General features: G+C 48.9%; 1 protein-coding gene across 2 annotated transcripts in view; it reads right to left on the reverse strand.

The window, feature by feature from the left end:
• Positions 1 to 11,811: 11,811 nt before the first annotated feature.
• The window catches only part of Tmem40 (transmembrane protein 40), a 29,322-nt gene continuing 22,680 nt past the window's right edge, over positions 11,812 to 18,453 (reverse strand). For both annotated transcript variants that reach the window (XM_042273876.2, XM_042273875.2), the window contains 7 exons: positions 17,222 to 17,257; positions 16,714 to 16,746; positions 16,311 to 16,358; positions 13,936 to 14,007; positions 13,763 to 13,837; positions 13,206 to 13,268; positions 11,812 to 12,377 (listed from right to left, as the gene is read on the reverse strand). In XM_042273876.2, coding sequence (XP_042129810.1) covers positions 12,358 to 12,377; positions 13,206 to 13,268; positions 13,763 to 13,837; positions 13,936 to 14,007; positions 16,311 to 16,358; positions 16,714 to 16,746; positions 17,222 to 17,257 — 347 coding nt within the window. In that variant the 3' untranslated portion in view covers positions 11,812 to 12,357. The remainder of the gene's footprint in view (positions 12,378 to 13,205; positions 13,269 to 13,762; positions 13,838 to 13,935; positions 14,008 to 16,310; positions 16,359 to 16,713; positions 16,747 to 17,221; positions 17,258 to 18,453) is intronic.

Raw genomic sequence — 18,453 nt, forward strand, 5'->3', positions numbered from 1 at the left:
AAGTGAACTCTGTCTCAAAAAATAAATTAAACATAAATAAAAATATGCTTTTTAATATTTCTTCATTTGTAAATTGGACTGGACGTTATCCTGTTTAGTCTCTGTGAGTCTCAGTTTCTTTTTTCTCTCTTTTACAGGTTTATTTTGTTTTTAGTTACATATATACCAATATGTGAGGGATGGAGAGGGAGTCTGCAGGACGAGCATGCAGTGCCCTCAGAGGCCAGAAAAGGACATCGGATCCCCGGAGGTGTTGTTACAGGCGACTGTGAACTGTACTGTGTGGGTGCTGGGAATCCAGTGTCGGCCCTGTGTAAGAGCAGCGATTACTTAACCGTGAACTGTCTCTCCAGCCCGGAGTCTCAGTTTATTTCTCCATTTGTGAGCCAGATCTCTACTACTTTGACAAATTCTGCAGGGACTCAAATTAAAAAGGGGAAAGTTTCATTCTGGCTCATGGTTTCAGACGTTTGGGTTTGTGGTGAGGTCAAACATGGAAGCTGGAGCCAGACAAAGGAGATCGCTAGTCTCACCGTCAGTGGTGAGCAGAGCGGGTGCAAAAAAAAAGGCAGGAAACGGCTACTTCTGGGTAGCAGCCTCCTCAGAATCCAGACTTTCCCTCCAGGGCGGGAGGGGGGCGGAGGGAGGCTCGGGAGACCACGGAGGTAAACAGAAGGCCACGCCACTTTCGGGGAAAGTGGAAACTTGCAAGATTCTCGAAGGCCCCTCACTCCCCAGCATTCCAGAAGGAACAGGCAGCTGCAGAGGGGAGATATCTCGGATCTGTGAGCTGCCTGCATGTTGTGCAGAGAACTCCAGGGTTGCAGCTTTGTGAGCCGTCCCCCTGTTGGGGTTTTTGGTGATGCAGCTGTTTTTGAGTCACACCTGCTCGGGTAAGTAACCCCTCACCCACACTCCTGTTAGTAAGTCCAATAAAAACTCGTTAGTTACATGTTAGCCCTTGGTACGGATGGCGTTCCCTTTCTGGGAGATTAGGGGTGTGTGTGTGTGTGTGTGTGTGTGTGTGTGTGTGTGTTGTATCTGCCCAGAAAAAGTCTGCCACAGGACAAATGGTCCATCTAGTCTCTTCAAGGACAAGCACCCAATGACGTAGCATTTGTCCAAGTAGACCCCGCCTCTTAAAGGTCCCAGCACCTCCTGACAGTGCCACAGGGCCAGCCAAGATTTAAACTGTAGATTGGCCTGAACTGCAATGCCAGAACCCTCAGCCGCAGAGCCCCGCCCCAGCCTCTTCACGGGGACTCTCCTTGAGTTTGTTATTACTACTCCATAGGATTTACCTAATATTTACCTAAATCTACCTAATACTTACCTGTTAAAGTCTTCATTAACTAACCTGAGAATGTGCATTGCATCCCAAATCTTTCTATCTTTTATACCTGGAAGTCTCAGAATCCAACCCAGGACTCCATGTATGCATTTATTTTCCTCCCCTTTTGAGGAAACACCAGGGGGCTCGGAGTCTTACAGAAAAGGTCAGGGAAGAAGGAAGACCCAGGGCTCAGCGCCTCAGCCCTGCAGCTCTGATCTCATGTCCAGGAGAACTCCACAAAAGGTCAAGGATACTCAAGACTCAACAGAAGGCTCCAGGTGCCAGGAGCAAGCCCTGCCCCAAGCAGGTGCAGAGCTGAAATTCATCGACTGTGTCTCAGAAACTTCCTGCTCAATGTTTTTCTCCGTTGCTAGGGAACCTGGATTCCTTAGCTGCTCACTGGTTATCACCCCCTCTTGTGTCCATATACAGTAATAGCCCCTACAATTGAGCAAAGCGTGTGGATTCAAACTTCCTCCCCACTTCCAGCCTGCCCCCCTCCTCTTCCTCCCTCCCCCCCCCTCCATTCTCTCTCTCTTCGTCGCCCCCCCCATAGGCACTTTTTAAAATTTAATGCATGGTTTAAATATTTTTGTGTTTATTGCTGGGAATCCAACCCAGGACTCCATGTATGTTAAACAACATCCTCAGCCCTTATTATTTTTTAAAGATTTTATTTTTAATTATGTGTATGTGTGTATATCTGTGTGCTGACACGTGTGCATATGGATGTGTGTGGCCTCAGAGACCAGATGTGTTAGATCTCCCTGGAGCTGGAGATAAAGGTGGTTGTGAGCTGCCCAATGTAGGTGTGGGGAATAGAACCTGGGTCCCCTGGAAGAGCTCCATGCACACTTAACTGCTGGCCTACCTCTCCAGCTCCAGCCCTTAATTTTTATTGTGGAATTAATGCATAGAAAAGCATCCAGAAGTCTGACATGGCACATGGCCTTTAAAACCCCAGCACTCAGGTTCTGAGGCAAGAGGATTTGAGTTTGAGGACAGCCTGGGCTACCTGTAGAAACTGTGTCTTAAAAACCGAAGAAATGGGTCTTTGTCAGTACCTTAGGCAACATCTGCCCAGGCAAACACACATCGCCCCCTAGCTGCAGGTATGAGCCTGCATCTCTTTGCTTTGTGTTTAATTATCAGAATAAGTATCTTTAAACAAGCAAGCTTCTGATTGGGAAGTTTGTATAAATAAAGTCATATATTTTCACTCAATATCATGTTTCTTGGCATTTGAGAGAAGGATCAGCCATTGAGAGCAATTAGTGATCTTGCAGTTCAGTCCCCAGCACCTGCATGGTGGCTCACTCCTGTTTTAGTTTGTTTCCGACAGGTCTCTCTAGATAGCCCTGGCTGGCCTGGAACTCACAGAGATCTGCCTGCCTCTGCCTCTGCCTCTGCCTCTGGAGTCCTTGGTTCAAAGGTGTGTGTCACCATGCCCCACTTCATCACCTCATGTTTTGAGACAGGGTCTATCACTTAACCTGCAGCTCCCTGGTGTGACTGACCTGGCTGGCCAGCATGCCCAGGTATCCTCCTGCCTCTGCCTCCCAGCACTGAATCACAAGCCCACACTGCCATGCCAGCTTTATTTAGTTTTAAAGGATTTTCTGGGTGCCCTAAAGTTTCTATTACTGTGTCTTAGGGTTTCTGTTGCTGTGAAGAGATACCATGACGATGTTAACTCTTATAAAATTTAATTGGGGCTGTCTTACAGTTTCCGAGGTTTAGTCCATTATCATCATGGCGAGAAGCAAGGCAGCACGCAGGCAGACATGGTGCTGGAGAAGGAGCTGAGAGTTCTACATCTTGATCCGAAGGCAACAGGAAATGAACTGAAAACCCTGGATGTGGCTTTAGCATATATGAGAACTCAAAGCCCACCTCCACAGTGACACACTTCCTCCAAGAAAGCCACACCTTCTCCAAAAAGAGTGCCACTCCCTATAGGCCAAGCATTTGAACACATGAGTCTATGGGGGCCACACTTATTCAAACCACCACAACATGACCAAAAAGCAAATTAAAGAGGAAAGGATTTATTTCAGCTTATACCTCCATATCACTGCCTGTAACTGAATAAAGTCAGGACAGGAGCTCAAACAAGGCAGGAACCTGGAGGCAGGAACAGAGCCTATGGAGGGGTGCTGCTTACTGGCTTGCTCAGCCTGCTTTCTTATAGAACCCAGGACCACCAGCCCAGGGATGGCACCACCTATAATTGGCTGGGTCCTCCCCCATCCATCACTAATTAAGAAAATGCCCTACTGAAGTGCAATACTAATTAGTCTTATTAAATAAAAACCCAGAATCTAGCTGGGCAGTGGTGGCGCACGCCTTTAATTCCAGCACTCGGGAGGCAGAGGCAGGTGGATCTCTGTGAGTTCGAGGCCAGCCTGGGCTACAAAATGAGTTCCAGGAAAAGGTGCAAAGCTACACAGAGAAACCCTGTCTCAAAAAACAAAATAAAATAAAATAAAATAAAAAAATAAAAACCTAGAATCAGATATTAGGGTGAAAGCTGAAAGATCAGAGAAGTAGAGCAGCAACCACTAGAGACCTCTTATCTCTATGAAATCTCGGACCGAATGGGGGCCATTCTGTCTCTATGAATCCTCAGACTGATGGGGACCAAGATCCTGTCTCCATCTCCCTAGTGCTGGGATTAAAATACACCACTGCCCCCTCCCATTTCTCTTTAAAACCGGTAATCTCGTGTAGTCCAGGGTGGCCTCGAGCTCCTGATCTTCCTATTTCCTCCTCTGGAGTGCTGGGCTTAAAGTTATGTGCCCCCACAGCCTGGCCGCTATGGTTAACTAGTGGCTAGCTCTGCCCTCTGATCTCCAGGCAAGCTTAATTTGTCAGAACACAAATAAAATATCATACAACACCCTACTGTCAAGTGGTGGTAGGGCATGCCTTTAATCCCAGCACTCAGGAGGCAGAGACAGGTGGATCTCTGTGAGTTCAAGGCCAATCTGGTCTACAGAGTGAGTTCCAAGGGAGACAACCAGGGATACACAGAGAAACCTTGTCTCTAAATAAATAAATAAAATGCCCTGCAGCCGGATCTTATGGAGGCATTTTCTCAACTGAGGTTCACTCCCTTCTAGATACCTATTGCTTGTGTCAAGTTGACATAAGACCAGCCAGCAAACTGGATGTGGTGGCACACACCTTTAATTGGAGCACTCAGAGGCCACAGGCAGGTGGATCTCTTGAGTTCAAGACCAGCTTGGTCTAGATAGTGAGTTCTGGGACAGCCAGAGCTATATAACAGAGAGAGCTGTCTAAAAAAAAATGTATTATTTTTAATTTATATGTGTGTCCACATGAGTTTATGTGCACCATGTGTGCAGGTGCCTGAGAAGGCCAGAGGGTATCAGTTCCCTCAGAAGCAGAGTTACAGGTGATTGTGAGCCACCATGGAGTTGCTAGGGACCAAACCCAGGTCCTCTGCAAGAACATTAATCACTCTTACTTGCCAAGTTCTCTCTCCAGCCCTGTCTTTTTACTGCAGGTTCTAGGACTGAATCCAAGTCCTTATGTGTGTGATAAGCACTTTAGAGACTGAGCCTTCCCAGCAGCCCCTGACTTGGATTTTTTTTTACACTGAGTCTTACTCTGTAAGTCTAGGATGGCTTGGAAGTTACTACATAGCCCAGGTTGGCCTGGAATGCACAGTGACTCTTGCCTCAGGCTCTTGAGTTCTGGCATTATACTCAGGAACCACCAAGATCATCTCTTTCTGTGACAGAGTCTCACTATGCATCCCAGGCTAGCCTTGAACTTGCAATAGTCTTCTGCCTTGGCTTTCCCAGTAGCTGGGATTACAGACATGAACCACCATCCTGGATAGAATATTCTACAGAAGACATGCTGTCTTAGTTTGTGATGTATTGTCAGCCTTCAGTAATCTGCAGCAGTGATGGTCAGTATAGCTTGTGTGACATTGGGAAATTGAACTCTCATGCATGCTAGGCAAATCCAAATGGAAAAGAAATAGAAAGTTCTCAGGTGTCTGAAGGGATAGTACATTGGTTTAGAGCACTGCCCACTCTTTCAGAGGAGCTAGATTTGATTCCCAGCACCCGCATGACAGCTCACACCATCTGTAATTCCAGTTCCAGGGGATCTAACACCCTCTTAACAGCCTCCTCAGGCCCCATGGTTGCAGTCGATGCACAGACACACACATAGGCAAAATAAGTGCTCTGCCTCATTAGTAAACAGAGAAATGCAAATTACAACAGAAGGCACGCCGTCTGCCTAGCATGTTGCCCATGGCACAGGATGGATAAACCCTGTCTACCTCATTTGCCACACAAACCCATGAGGAGTAAGAGCTAGAAACAACTCAGAGAGGGTCTGAGGAACTTCCAACTCCATCTCCTTCCTGTATTTCACCTCTCTCCTTCCAAAGAACTCAAGCCCCATGCACCCTTAGCAACCTCAGTAAGTTCCCCAGCCTTGGCATAGGCTGTTTCCACTACCTTTTGCCGCTCTATCCCCAACATGAAGTTCAGAACAAAATAATCCAGGTCCCAAGGCCTCTGGAGGAAGAGGTGTGGCTCTTAGCTGAGGCCATGGAGAAGACCCTTTGGGGATCTCCAGGAATCCTCTCTGCTCTGTTCCCCTCTGATGCTCGGCCTTGAGAACTCCAGTGGTCTTGACCTCCTCGGATCCCAAGCTCCATGTCTGGTCTCAGTAACATCTTTGGACTACCCCTTTCTGTCAGTCAAGAAGCACTTAGACCCTGGCAGTTCATACAATGGGGGAGCCTTGCCTCTCATAGCTCTGGGAGCCGTGAAGTCCAAAGTCAAGATGCCAGCACAGCTGACTTATGGAGGAGCCGCCTTCTGGCTGGGTCATACATGACAGGAGAACACTTTGATATAACCTGCTCTGGGCCCTGCAGAATTGCGAGCTCACACCTCATCACATCGTCACAAGCTCCACCCTCGAATACGGCCCTGTTGGGGGTTGAGGTGTCAGTAGGAATCGGGGTCAGGGTGATCTCAGCTCAGTCCACAGCACTCCTGCGCCCTAGAGATGGAGAGCTGAACCAGCTGTTGGACTGGGGCCATTCATTTCTAGTCTGTGGGACCAGCGCCCTCCACTGCCTCAGAGCCAGTGTCTGAAGACAGCCGTCCGTCTGTCCGTCCACTGTGCAGTGTGGAGTTGCTTCCCGTGGGCGGTCAGGACAGCTGGGCACTCTTCCTCTGCAGTTCTGCTGGCTTCACAACAGGGAAGGTTCTGGGATTCTGGATGTGGGGCCGCGGGGAGAGGGCTGGCCTAGTGTGCAGGAAGCCCTGGCTTCCATCCAGCACTACATAAACTAGGCAAGGTGGCTCTGGGAAGAATGGAGGCAGGAGGATCAGAAGTCCAAGGTTATCCTCGGGTATACATGGACTTGGAGGCCAGCCTGGGGTAAAAGAGACCTTGTCTCACAAACACACAGGAAGGAAGTGGTGTTGGGATCTCATGCTGCTTCTGAGTCACACTGAGGACAGAATGCAGGTGGAGGCAGACCAGAGGGAAAGGAGGATGGAAAGAATTCGCTGAGATTCGGAGTAACGACACTCTTTCTTTTTTTTTTTTTTTTTTTTTTTTTTTGGTTTTCCTGGAACTCACTTGGTAGACCAGGCTGGCCTCGAACTCACAGAGATCCGCCTGCCTCTGCCTCCCGAGTGCTGGGATTAAAGGCATGCATCACCACCGCCCGGCTGACACTCTTTCAAACCATTCATTCTGGATGGGTGTCCCAGGGCAACCTTGACCAGATCTTTGAACTGGCCTGAAGCCTTCTCTTTGCTATAATCTTCTTATAGGGAGGGAGGATAAATTGGACAATTTTGAGCTACTCCAACCCTTGTAGGAGCACACACTCCATCTGTCATTTATTCACTCATCAAACCTTTATTTGCCAGGCTCTGCCTGTGCTGAGTTCTGAGACCAGAAGTGGGCTAATACTGATTGGTTAACTGCTATGCTTTAGACTAGACCCAGCATTTAGTCAGACCAGCCAAAGGCCTATAGCTTAGCAGTGTCGGGGGAGGGGATGGAGTACGGCTATCCCCTCAACCCCAGAGAACATTTGTTAACATCTGGAGACACTTTTCACTGTCATAGCTGTGATCAGGGGATTGTCTGTAGCATCTGATTGACAATAAGTAGGAATGCTGGGAAGTCCATAGCCAGGCACAGAACAGCATGTGTTGGGGCTCAGAATGCTTGAGAGAGCTTATGCTGTGGTGGACGGAGCTAGGGAAGAGAGATCTCAAGCCCATTCTCCTGCCTGGGCCTCTGGAGTGCTGGGATTACAGGCATAAACCATTAGTTGTTGTTGTTTTGTTTAGTATGTCATAAGCAACAGAAAAAGACAAAACTTGCTTTGCTGTCTAGATCCTTCCAGAAGCCAATGCCAGGGTGAGAGTAAATATTCAAGGACTTTTAAAGGGAAAGTCTGAATGGGAGAGCAAGTAAGGAGGGAGCTGGGAAGGCTGAAGGCTGCCGTGGAAGTCCCCAGGTGGGGAGAACAGGGCAGAGTGGTGAGAGAAGTCTCTACTTACCTGCCACCCGAGGTGGGTGTGTCCACCTGCCATGTGGAGGAGTTTGTGAACTAAAGTTGGCTGTCAAAGGTATCTGTGTCTCCAGGTATCTATGGGTCTGCCTCAGTATCCCTCTTGTAATAGGCAAGTGTGGCCTTGGTCAATTATGGTCCTGATCTTGGAGATCTGTCTATAAGTCCAGACTCTTGTCCCCACAGCCTGAGGAGGGCAGCCAGAGAGATCTTTCTAAAGCCATCATGCTATGCCATCCTCTGCCCACCAGTAGGCTTTATGGGCTCTGTTGTCTGAAGATTTCCCCATCTCCTAGTAGTACCACCAAGGGGACCAAGCATTCAACACCTAGCCTTTAGGGAATTGCAACATCTGAACTGGGTCCCTTTCAGGAGACTGGGACAAACAATTGTCACTGTTCTCCTGGGCTTGACCTTTCTCCCAGTACAAGTCTGCTTGCGTGGTCTCAGAATGCACTCAGTAACCCCTTTGGCCTGTGTGAGGATGATAGCAGAAGTGTGGTGCCCAGGGTCCAGGAGGGCCAAGGACCAAAGCCCCTCCGTTTTTCAATCCTGTCTACCCAGCTCAGGATTCCATGCTTTATTTTGCCACCCCACATTGGACTGGGGCTCATAGAATGCACAGCCTGAGATATAACCAGAGCCCAAGCCCTGGCTTGAACTCCAGTGGTACACACAAGCTGAGAACCGTCAAGGTCAGTGCTAGGCGGGGTCCTAGGAGGCAGCACACCACACAGACAGACCCTTGGCAGAGCTGTGAGACCTGGGGACACAAAGGACACCAACAACCTGACTCATCTGATCCCTTCTCTAGCAACAGGGGTTCCAGAGGCCAAGGTGACCAGGAGCAGAGTCAGGTTGAACTTGTGTCCCTCAGATGTGTCTAGGCTGCCAAGGATCGACGTGACCATGTCCTTGCTCTGGTTCTCGCTCCCATTCTGTTCTTCCTTCCATTCCCAGATCCAGCTGAACACTGTGGCAGCCCCATGCCCGGTGGTTTAATAACCTGTAGGTCATGTCCAGTTTTTATGGCCACCAATAATTTGAGATTTTAGCCAGGTAGTAGTGGTGGCGCACACCTTTAGTCCCAGCACTCAGGAGGCAGAGGCAGGCAAATCTCTGAGTTCGAGACCAGCCTGGCAGCCTGGTCTACAGAGCTAGTTCCAGGACAGCCAGAGTTTCACAGAGAAATCCTGTCTCAAAAAAAAAAAAAAAATTGAGACAAAAAAAATGGTAAATTATAGAATTATAATTTTAATGTTTTTGTTTTGAGTGCTGGGCATTCAAACCCAAAACCTCTTGTATGCAAACACTCAACCACTGGCCTGGACTTTTAGCCTCTTAAAACACTGTGTGTTTTGTTGAGACAGGGTCTTACTCTGTTGCCCTGGCTGGCCTAGAACTCACAGACCCGGGCCTGCCTCTGCCTCCTAAGTGCTGGGATTAAAGGTTCCTCAATTTTTTTTCTTCTTCAATGTTAAGTTTTTGGCTTTTACATGAGAGTGCAAGTATATTTATGTGTGTGGCGTAGTAATGCGTGGCAGAGTCAATCACTTTGTTGTAGGGACAGAGTCTCTTACCAAGACAGGGGGCTGGCTGGTACCTGGCTGGCCAGCAAGCCCCAGAGATTCACCTGCCTCTGCACCACCACCCCACCCAAGGCTGGTGCTATTTGCCACACCTCGCTTTTTAATGTAGGTGCTGGGAATTGAACTTGGGTCCTCTTGGTCATCTGGGAACTGAACTTGGGTCCTCTTGGTCACCTGGGAATTGAACTTGGGTCCTCATGGTCACCTGAGAAGCACTTTAATAACTGACCTATCTCTCCAGCCCCTACAATTTATTTTCTAAAAATGTGTTTTCTCATTTTTTATAATTTTGGCTTTTTGAAACAGGATCTTGCTACATAGCCCAGGTTAGGCTCAAGCCAGTGACGCTCCTGCCTCAGCCTCCTGAGTATTGGTACTACAGGCTTATTCTTATCACTAGTCTATTATGAACATTTCTGTTATGAACACAGGTGTTCAAATAGTTCTTAAAATATCTTTTGTATATATTCCCAGAAGTGAAGCTTCTGGATCATGTGGTAATTCTATCCTAAAACTTTTATTTTATTTCTTTTTAGATTTATATATTTTATTTTATGTGTATGAGTGTTTTGTCTGAATATATGTCTGTGCACAACATGTGTGCCTCATGCCCTTGGAGGTCACGTGTGTGCAGTTTCCACAGAGACCATCAGAAATTACCAACCAGGCTAGGCCCCAGCTTGCAGTGACCCTCCTGCCTTTGTGTCCTGAGCACTGGGGTTACAGCACATGAGGACATGCGTGGTCTCTTTTTTTGTTCTGTAGCTGGGCATTGTTGCCCTTGATATAAAGTCTAGAGCTGAATCAGCAAGATGGCTCAGCAGGGCACCAGGGCCAACCTTGCATCCTTACACTTGATCTCCTCGATCCCATAGAGTGGAAGAAAGCGACCGACTTCCGAGAGTTGTCCTCAGAGCTGGGCATGGCAGCACACACCTTTAGTCCCAGCAACGGAGACACAGAGGCAGGTGGGAGTTCCAGACCAGGTCTACATAGTCAGTTCCTAACCAGGCAGGGCTACACTCTTTGGATTTGTTGATCTGAAAATACCAAATCCCACACCCCCGTTATTTTTTGACACAGAATCTCATTCACTCAGACTGCTCTTGAACTCCCTGCGTAGTTGAGGCTGGTCTTAAATTCCTGATCCTCCTGCCTTCACCTCCCCAGTGCTAAGATTATCAGCATGCAACACCATGCCCACTTTGTGTGTTGCTGGGGTTAAATCCAGGGCTTTGTGAACTCGAGGTAAGTTCTGAGCCAGGTCTCCAGCACACACACACACACACACACACACACACACACACACACACACACACACACACTTTTTCCACAGGAATGTTTGCAAACCCCTCCTCCCATCCCCACCACTGCAAAGGAAGTCCTGAATTTTATACGAGTCACTATACGTACATTCTTGTTTATACTCTATGCAATTGGATAAGTGCTCACTCACCTAGATGGGTTCAAAAGAGTCTCCAAATGTGCTCTCATGCTCAAGAGACCTAAAGGAGTGCCAGGGATATAGCTCAGCTGGTAGCATGCTTGCCTAACAGGCACAGGCACGGGGTTCAGTTCCTAGCCACACATTACACTAGGTACAGTGGCAGACACCTAAGATCCCAGCATTCAGGAGGTGGAGGCGAGAGGAGCAGAGATTCAACATTAGCCTTGGCCTCTGTCTTAGCGTTTCTGTTGCTGTGAAGAGACACAAGGACCGCAGCAACTCTTATAAAGGAAAAGCATTTCATTGGGGTGGCTTATATTTTCAGAGGTTTAGTTCATTATCATCCTGGTATGACATGGTGGCATATAGGCAGACATGGTGCTGGAGAAGGAGCTGAGAGTCCTACATCTTGACTCGCAGGCAACAGGAAGTGGTCTGACACACTGGGCATATCTTGAGCATAGGAGACCTCAAAGCCCACCCCCACAGCGGCACACTTCCTCCAACGAGGCCACATCTACTCCAACAAAGCAACACCTCCTAATAGTACCACTCCCAATGAGCTTATGGGGATCAATTATATTCAAACTGCCACAGCTACTTAGAGAGCTTGAGCCAGCATGGGCAGCATGAGAGCCCATGTAAAAAAATAAAAACAAAACAAATCCTAGGGTGGTGGTGGCACACGCCTTTAATCCCAGCACTCGGGAGGCAGAGCCAGGTGGATCTCTGTGAGTTCGAGGCCAGCCTGGGCTACAGAGTGAGATCCAGGACAGCTACCAAAACTACACAGAGAAACCCTGTCTCAAAAAAAAAAAAAAAAAATCCTAAAGGAATATTCAGTCGACCCTTTTTAGCATCGAGAACAGAATGTTTATTTGAGTTTTGAAGGAATCCAAGGACAACAGGGTGGTCACTAGGTGATGGGGGCCACAGCTTTAGTCCCAGGCATCTTACCTGAAACAGGTTCCCCTGGGGACCCAGCCTGGTACCTCCCTGCCTCGGGGTAGTAGACTGTCTGTCCCAGGATGGCTCTGCAGAACTGTGAGCTCATGGGCATGGCCTGAGGATACGAGAGAGACCCAAGCCCACAGATGCCAGCCTGTGGGGCCCAGGACTCACGTTGCCCCTAAGAGCAATGGTGTCCTAGGTCCTTCTTGCCGACTTAGATGCCATCCCTTCTCTCTCCGCCCTGCAGACTGTGTGTTAATCTGCAGCGTGAGAGCCTGACCACTGCTGCCAACACTGAGACCACATGGAAGAAAAGAGCTCTTTAGTGCCCAGGCGTGGCCTCCCGGTGGCTTCCAGCATGTCGGTTCTGTCTTCTGGGCTCAGGTACGGCAGTGGCGACAGGGGTCACGTGGGGGAGTGGCTCATCTGCTCTCAGGCAACGTTCTTAGTCGGTCCTCCTGAACCCTGGAAAGCAAAGCTTGCAGGGTGGTATAGGATTCTGCAGGCAGGCAGTCAAGTCCTGACCCCACCACCACCTCAAAGGCCCCCAAAACACAGGAAAGGTAGCAAATGGCCCTTCCCGAAGGCACTATGGTTCCCCATGGCCCATAGCTGTGGAGAAGACATTATCATCCCCCACCCCCAGCACAGAGACACACTCTCCCTGGCTTCCAGACTCTGAGGCACAACATCACCAAGCACAAAGCTGCTGGGCTGCTGGTCAGACAATGGGTGGGAGTATGGCTCTGCAGCAGAGCAATTTCTTAGTGTATGTGAAGCCTCGGGTCCCATCCTAGCCACACCACACCACACCACACCACACACACACACACACACACACACACACACACACACACACACACTCATAGAGAATCTACATTAGCCCAGGCGATTCCAAAGGCAACTACAAAGTTACTTAATACAACCAGGGAGGAAGTAGCATCTGGGGAGTACAGGTTCTTTGCTTCTCTTCAATGTTTATGCTTACAGCCCTCCGCATCCTTCTTTACTTGATGGGCCACCCCATGCAGAAAGAATTACATCAGTTTTCCATCTGAGAAACCCAAGGCTCAAAGAGGCTACGGACGGCTGGATTGTGGCTTGTCTAGCATGCTGCAGGCCTTGGGTTCCATTGCCAGCACAGAAAAAGGCTGTCTGGGGATCACAGAGCAGAGGCAGAACTGGAGCCTGAGCCCCCTGCGTCCAGGACTTTCCCTAGCCGGCAGACCTCTTTCAAAGAAGAAAGCTCCAATCGGGAGAGAGTTTGGATGGCGAGATGTGCAGCACCATTACCTGGCAGCCTGAACTTCTGAAGGAGGGGGATGAAGCCCTGAAGTACGCTGTGGATCCGGTACACTGCTCAGAGAAGCAAGGGGAAATGTTGGTCAGGATGGCGGCCCCTGGAGGACCCCAGGGTCAGGCTCCTTCCCTGCCGCCCCAGGACCGAGGCACACCCCACGCAAACAAAGCCCTGACATGCAATTTTAGGCTAACGTCAATAACAGTGCTGTGGTTATTACGCGGAAAAGAGTCACAGGCAGTAATAACAGGGACAGGAAACCCAGCGACCTTGATGCCTGGCTCCACCAGCTTGTTTTCAGTATCTGAGGAGCTATGCGTGTTTACTACTTTAAACTGTTTTTGTGGGACTTCCCCCTTTTTCCACAAGCTTCTGCCAAGGACCTTTCACTGACCTCACATGCGGTCAGGAAGAAAACACAAACATAAGGAATGTACTTTTTTAAAAAGTTTAGCTCATGACTCTTGGCGAATGTGACGGCGGGTCCAGCAACCACCTCTCCCCTCAGGAGCCTGCGGGTCTGTGTAGCTTTTTTGATAGGACCACTTACCCAGCCCGAAGTAGATGCCGATGGTCTCTAGGGAGGCGAAGGTGAGCAGGCCAACCCCGAGGGACATGAACCAGTCTTCAAGGGCAGCGAGGAAAGAACAGTCAGCCTTTGGGTTGTAAGTCAGTGCCCTGTCCTCCCATGCAGCCCCGTCCAAGGTCCCCAGGGATCCTCACCTGCATAGTAGTGATAACACACCAGCAAGGACCCAATGGCAAAGCAAAGGAGAACGAAATGGAAAAACTCATCTGCAAGAAAGGGGTGGAGGTTAGCTCTCTCTCTCTCTCTCTGTCTCTCTCTCTCTCTCTGTTTCTGTCTGTCTGTCTCTCTCTCTCTCCCCCTACTCCATCCCACCCCATCACCACAACCCTCTCATTTTATTTTTTGCTTTGTTTTTCAACACACGGTCTCTGTGCAGCCCAGGGTGGTTACTTTCAACTTGAGATTCTTCTGCTCCAGCCTTCAGGGTTACAGGTGTGTACCAAGATTCCATGCCTGTTCTCGTTTTTTTGTGTGTGTGTGGTGTTTGTTTGTTTGTTTGTTTTACGTTGTAACCCTAGATGATTTAAAACTCTCTGTGTAGACCAAGCTGGCCTCGAACTCACAGAGACCCACCTGCCTCTGCCTCCAGAGTCCTGGGATTAAAGATGTATGCCATGATGCCCAGCTACTTATTTATGTATTTGAGATAGTGTTTCACTATGTCACCCTGGCTGGCCTGGAACTCACAGAATCCAACTGCCTCTGCCAGCCTAGTGCTGGGATTAAAGGTATGTACCACCATGACCAACTGTACTATTTTTTATTTTATTTGTGTATGGGTGCATGCATGCCCCCCCCCATGAGTGGGCATCAAGTACCCACAGAAGTCAGAAGGGGGCATCAGATCCCTTGGAACCAGAGTTATAGGAATTTGTGAGAGACCTGATATGGGTGCTGGGATCCAAAACTCCACTCCTCTGACAAAAGATAAATGTACTTAACCACTGAACCATCCATCCAGCCTCCTCTTGTTTTACAAACGACAGTATTGCTGCTCCTGACCAGCCAGTGTTAAATAGCACCCCTTTTCAGCTCTATGTCTCTTCATTGTTTTTGGAACATGTACAGCCACGCAGCTTGGGTTTTATTTCTGCGTTTATCAGTCCCCGAGCTCTAGGTCTTAGAGAAGGAGGGTCCCAGTCAGTCTCCTGCCCGAGAAAACTCAGTAGTTAGAGCAGCCATACAAGGGTGCTCAGGAATTAATTTGTTGAGTGAGCATTAAAAAACGATTGTAAAATGTGCAAGGTCACCAAGTGCAAAGTTCTGAGGCTAACGGGCACGAGAGAAGCTGGACCTTGGGGTACTAGGCAGTGAGGGTAAGGATGTCACCAGGGTCAATGGTGGCTCCCTGCTTCCTCAGACAAGGGGGATACAAAAGAGAGTTTAAGGGAAGTCAGGAGAGGAGGTACACACTGTGATCCCAGTACTGGGGAGGCTGAGGCAAAAGGACCCGAAGTTTGAGGTCAGTCCGGGTTGCACAGGAAGGGTGATCGAGACAGAATAAAACACTATCTCCCACATACTAACCAAAACAAAGCCAGCCTAGAACAGAGCGAGCAAACCCTGCTGCCGCCCGGGGAAGCGTCTTTCTCAAGGGCAATGAGCAAGGCCAAGGCTAAACCAAAGTCCCAGGCGTCCAGAGACAGAGGGGGATTGCCTTCTTCCTTTGGAGCATAACGCGCCCTGCACGTCTCCAAGCAAGCTGGATGTGGCCTGTACTTTGAGACTCTGGATTTCAGTCCAATGAGCCTTCTTATGCCCCACCTCCACCCCAGCCAAACAGGTCAGGGACCAAGGCTAAGACAGAGTGCTTAAAGCCCAGGTGTCTTCTTCCCCCCAAAATAGGAGTGTGTGAAGTAGCTCAAGATTTTTCTAGAACAGCTACCACTTGTTTAATAAAAAAATGTGAGGGGCTAGAGACATGACTCAGCCCTGAGTATCGCTATTGCAGAAATCCAAGTTGGATTCACAGCACCTATCTCTACCAGCTCCAGGGGCTCTGACACCCTCTTCTGGTCTCCTTAGGTACATGCACTCAAATAAAAAAAATTTTTTTTTAACCTTTAAAAACAAAAAACCAAGTCTCCCTTTCCTACCCCCACGGCCTTCCAGGCTTGGAGCAGATGAAGGCCTGAAGGTCTCATCACTTCTTTAGTAGAACTTCATGAATCCCAAAATCTAACTAAGTCCCCCCATCGGGCACGAGAAACATTTATCTCCCAGGGAGCGTATGACTGGGTGTCCAGCCCAGGTCATTCCCTTCAGTTAGCTGTAAGGCCCGCACCAACCAGGGGGCTCAGTGGCTTCTACATGAAAAGATAGGCGTCACTGCTTGTAAACCTCCCCCCACCCCCACTCCTAGGTGAGATCAGAGCTGAGGACTTTGCTAGCTGTGGGGTCCAAGAAAGAGGTGATTAGGGTTACTATCATTCTAACTGCCAGCCATCTTACATGCACAGAAATCTGGACCAGCCAGGTGAGCTCGGTTCCTGAACACCGTCTTACTTACCATCCTTCTTTATGTTCAGCCTTTGTAACTGGGAGGCCTCCACTTCTCCTTAAGAATGAAAGAGAGAGAGAGATGTGTTTTGTAGATTGCCGCTCTGAACTTGGAGACTTGGTTGCTGGGTGTTTGTGTGTGTGTCAGCCAGTGCTCACACAGGAGCGACAGGCAGGACCCTGAAGGTAGGGATAGCTGTCCCCGGGACCCTCGCTGACTTCCTCATCCCTCTATAGGCCTAGCCCTGTTCTTCCTTCCATTTCCTCGATGATGGAGCCTTCTTTCTGAATTATGTGGGTGTTGAGATCCCTGCTAAAACTGGCCCACTCTCTCAGACAGACCATTCCTGGTCCTCTCTGGCCCCTCTGGAATCCACACAGCCTCCAGCTGTCCTTGGAGCTTATGTATTTACCCCCTGCTGAGCCGGAACCTCTCCTTCGGAGTCCTAGAAATGAGAAACTCAGTGTTAGTGCCAGGTTGGTCAAGGCTCCTTGCCAGGGGCTTTCATCCCCGTGACTAGTCACTAAAAAAGGCAGTGGTGCACACCTTCAATCCCAGCACTCGGGAGGCAGAGCCAGGCGGACCTCTGTGAGTTTGAGGCCAGCCTGGTCTACAGAGCAAGATCTAGGACAGTAGGACAGGCACCAAAACTACATGGAGTAAAGAAAAGGCTCTAGGTAATTCTCCAGCCATGGGATCCAAGGGACCTCTCCTAGCTGGCGGATGTCTGCTTCCTCTTGCCTGGACCCCCATTCCAATGCCCCACCACTCCTCTCATGCCTGTTGCATGCTGTCAGGTCCCTAAGTGGCCCTGGAGTTCCGTGTTTCACAGCCAGGACCCTAGAGTGCCTCATCAGAACAACACCCAGACCTCACTCAATTCCAGTATCCTTGACTCCCTCCCCTTCCTGAGTACTCACCTGTCTCCCCAGCAAGCACCATTTCCCCAGCATCACCTGCATGGAAGGAGAATCAGTGAGCACATACATGATGGTGCTCTCCTGAGAAGGGGCACTTTGGAGGAAGGTAGGGCCGACTTGGAGACTTACACTGATCTGGTGTAGGCTGGGTGGGGACCAGAGCAGGCTGAAGGGCTCCTGCTCCATCTAATGAGCAGTCACCCGCCCCCCTTCAAGCCATGAAAAACTAGTACTTTTTTTTTTTTTTTTTTTTTTTTTGGTTTTTCGAGACAGGGTTTCTCTGTGTAGCTTTGCGCCTTTCCTGGGACTCACTTGGTAGCCCAGGTTGGCCTCGAACTCACAGAGATCCGCCTGGCTCTGCCTCCCGAGTGCTGGGATTAAAGGCGTGCGCCACCACCGCCCGGCTGAAAAACTAGTACTTTTTATTTAAAACAAAATAAAATAGGGACTGGAGAGATGACAGAGTGGTTAAGAGCACTAGATGCTCACAACCTCCTGTAGTTCCAGCTTCAGGGGAATCTGATGCCCTCTTCTGGCCTCTTTTGGGACTGCACACATATTCATAAACCCACACTCAGAAAGATATATATATATATTAAAATAGGGACAGGAGGAATAGCTCCTCTTGCTCCTCTTTCAGAGGACCTGGGTTTGGTCCCCACCCTCATGGCAGCTGGAATCTGTTTGTAACTCTTATTCTAGGAGATCCAGATCCCTCTTCTAGCCTCCACAGGCATGCACATGGTACACAGACATACATGTAGGCAAAACACTCACCTCACACACAAATTAAAATAAACAAATCTTTAAAACAAAGTAAAAATAAAAATCTTTTTAAAAAAATCAAAATAACAACAAAGAAACAATTCTTGAGTTCAGTCTCTAGTGCTAAAATAAACGACTAAATAAATTCAGATAAGCAAATAAAACAATATAAAGAGCACCCACAATGCCAGCGCACAGAGGCAGCCATGTGTTATGTTCCAATATGTGGATCTTCTCCTCTGAGTGTACCCGTGTTTATTGATGCTTCTCTGGGTCACTACCAGGGGTTGGGGGACTAGGTGGTTGTTGGGAGTCCTGACTCTCCTTGGGTAGTGTGCATCTGCAGGGCTCTTCGATGAACTAGGTCAATCTGTAGACATTCCTACTTCATTGTAGTGCTGCTGGCCGAAGCGCCCTGCCATTCACACTTCCTCTCCGGGTTTTCTACACCTCCTCACCATCGTATG

This window comes from Peromyscus maniculatus, chromosome 3 (assembly GCF_049852395.1).
Source record: "Peromyscus maniculatus bairdii isolate BWxNUB_F1_BW_parent chromosome 3, HU_Pman_BW_mat_3.1, whole genome shotgun sequence".
NCBI lineage: Eukaryota > Metazoa > Chordata > Mammalia > Rodentia > Cricetidae > Peromyscus > Peromyscus maniculatus.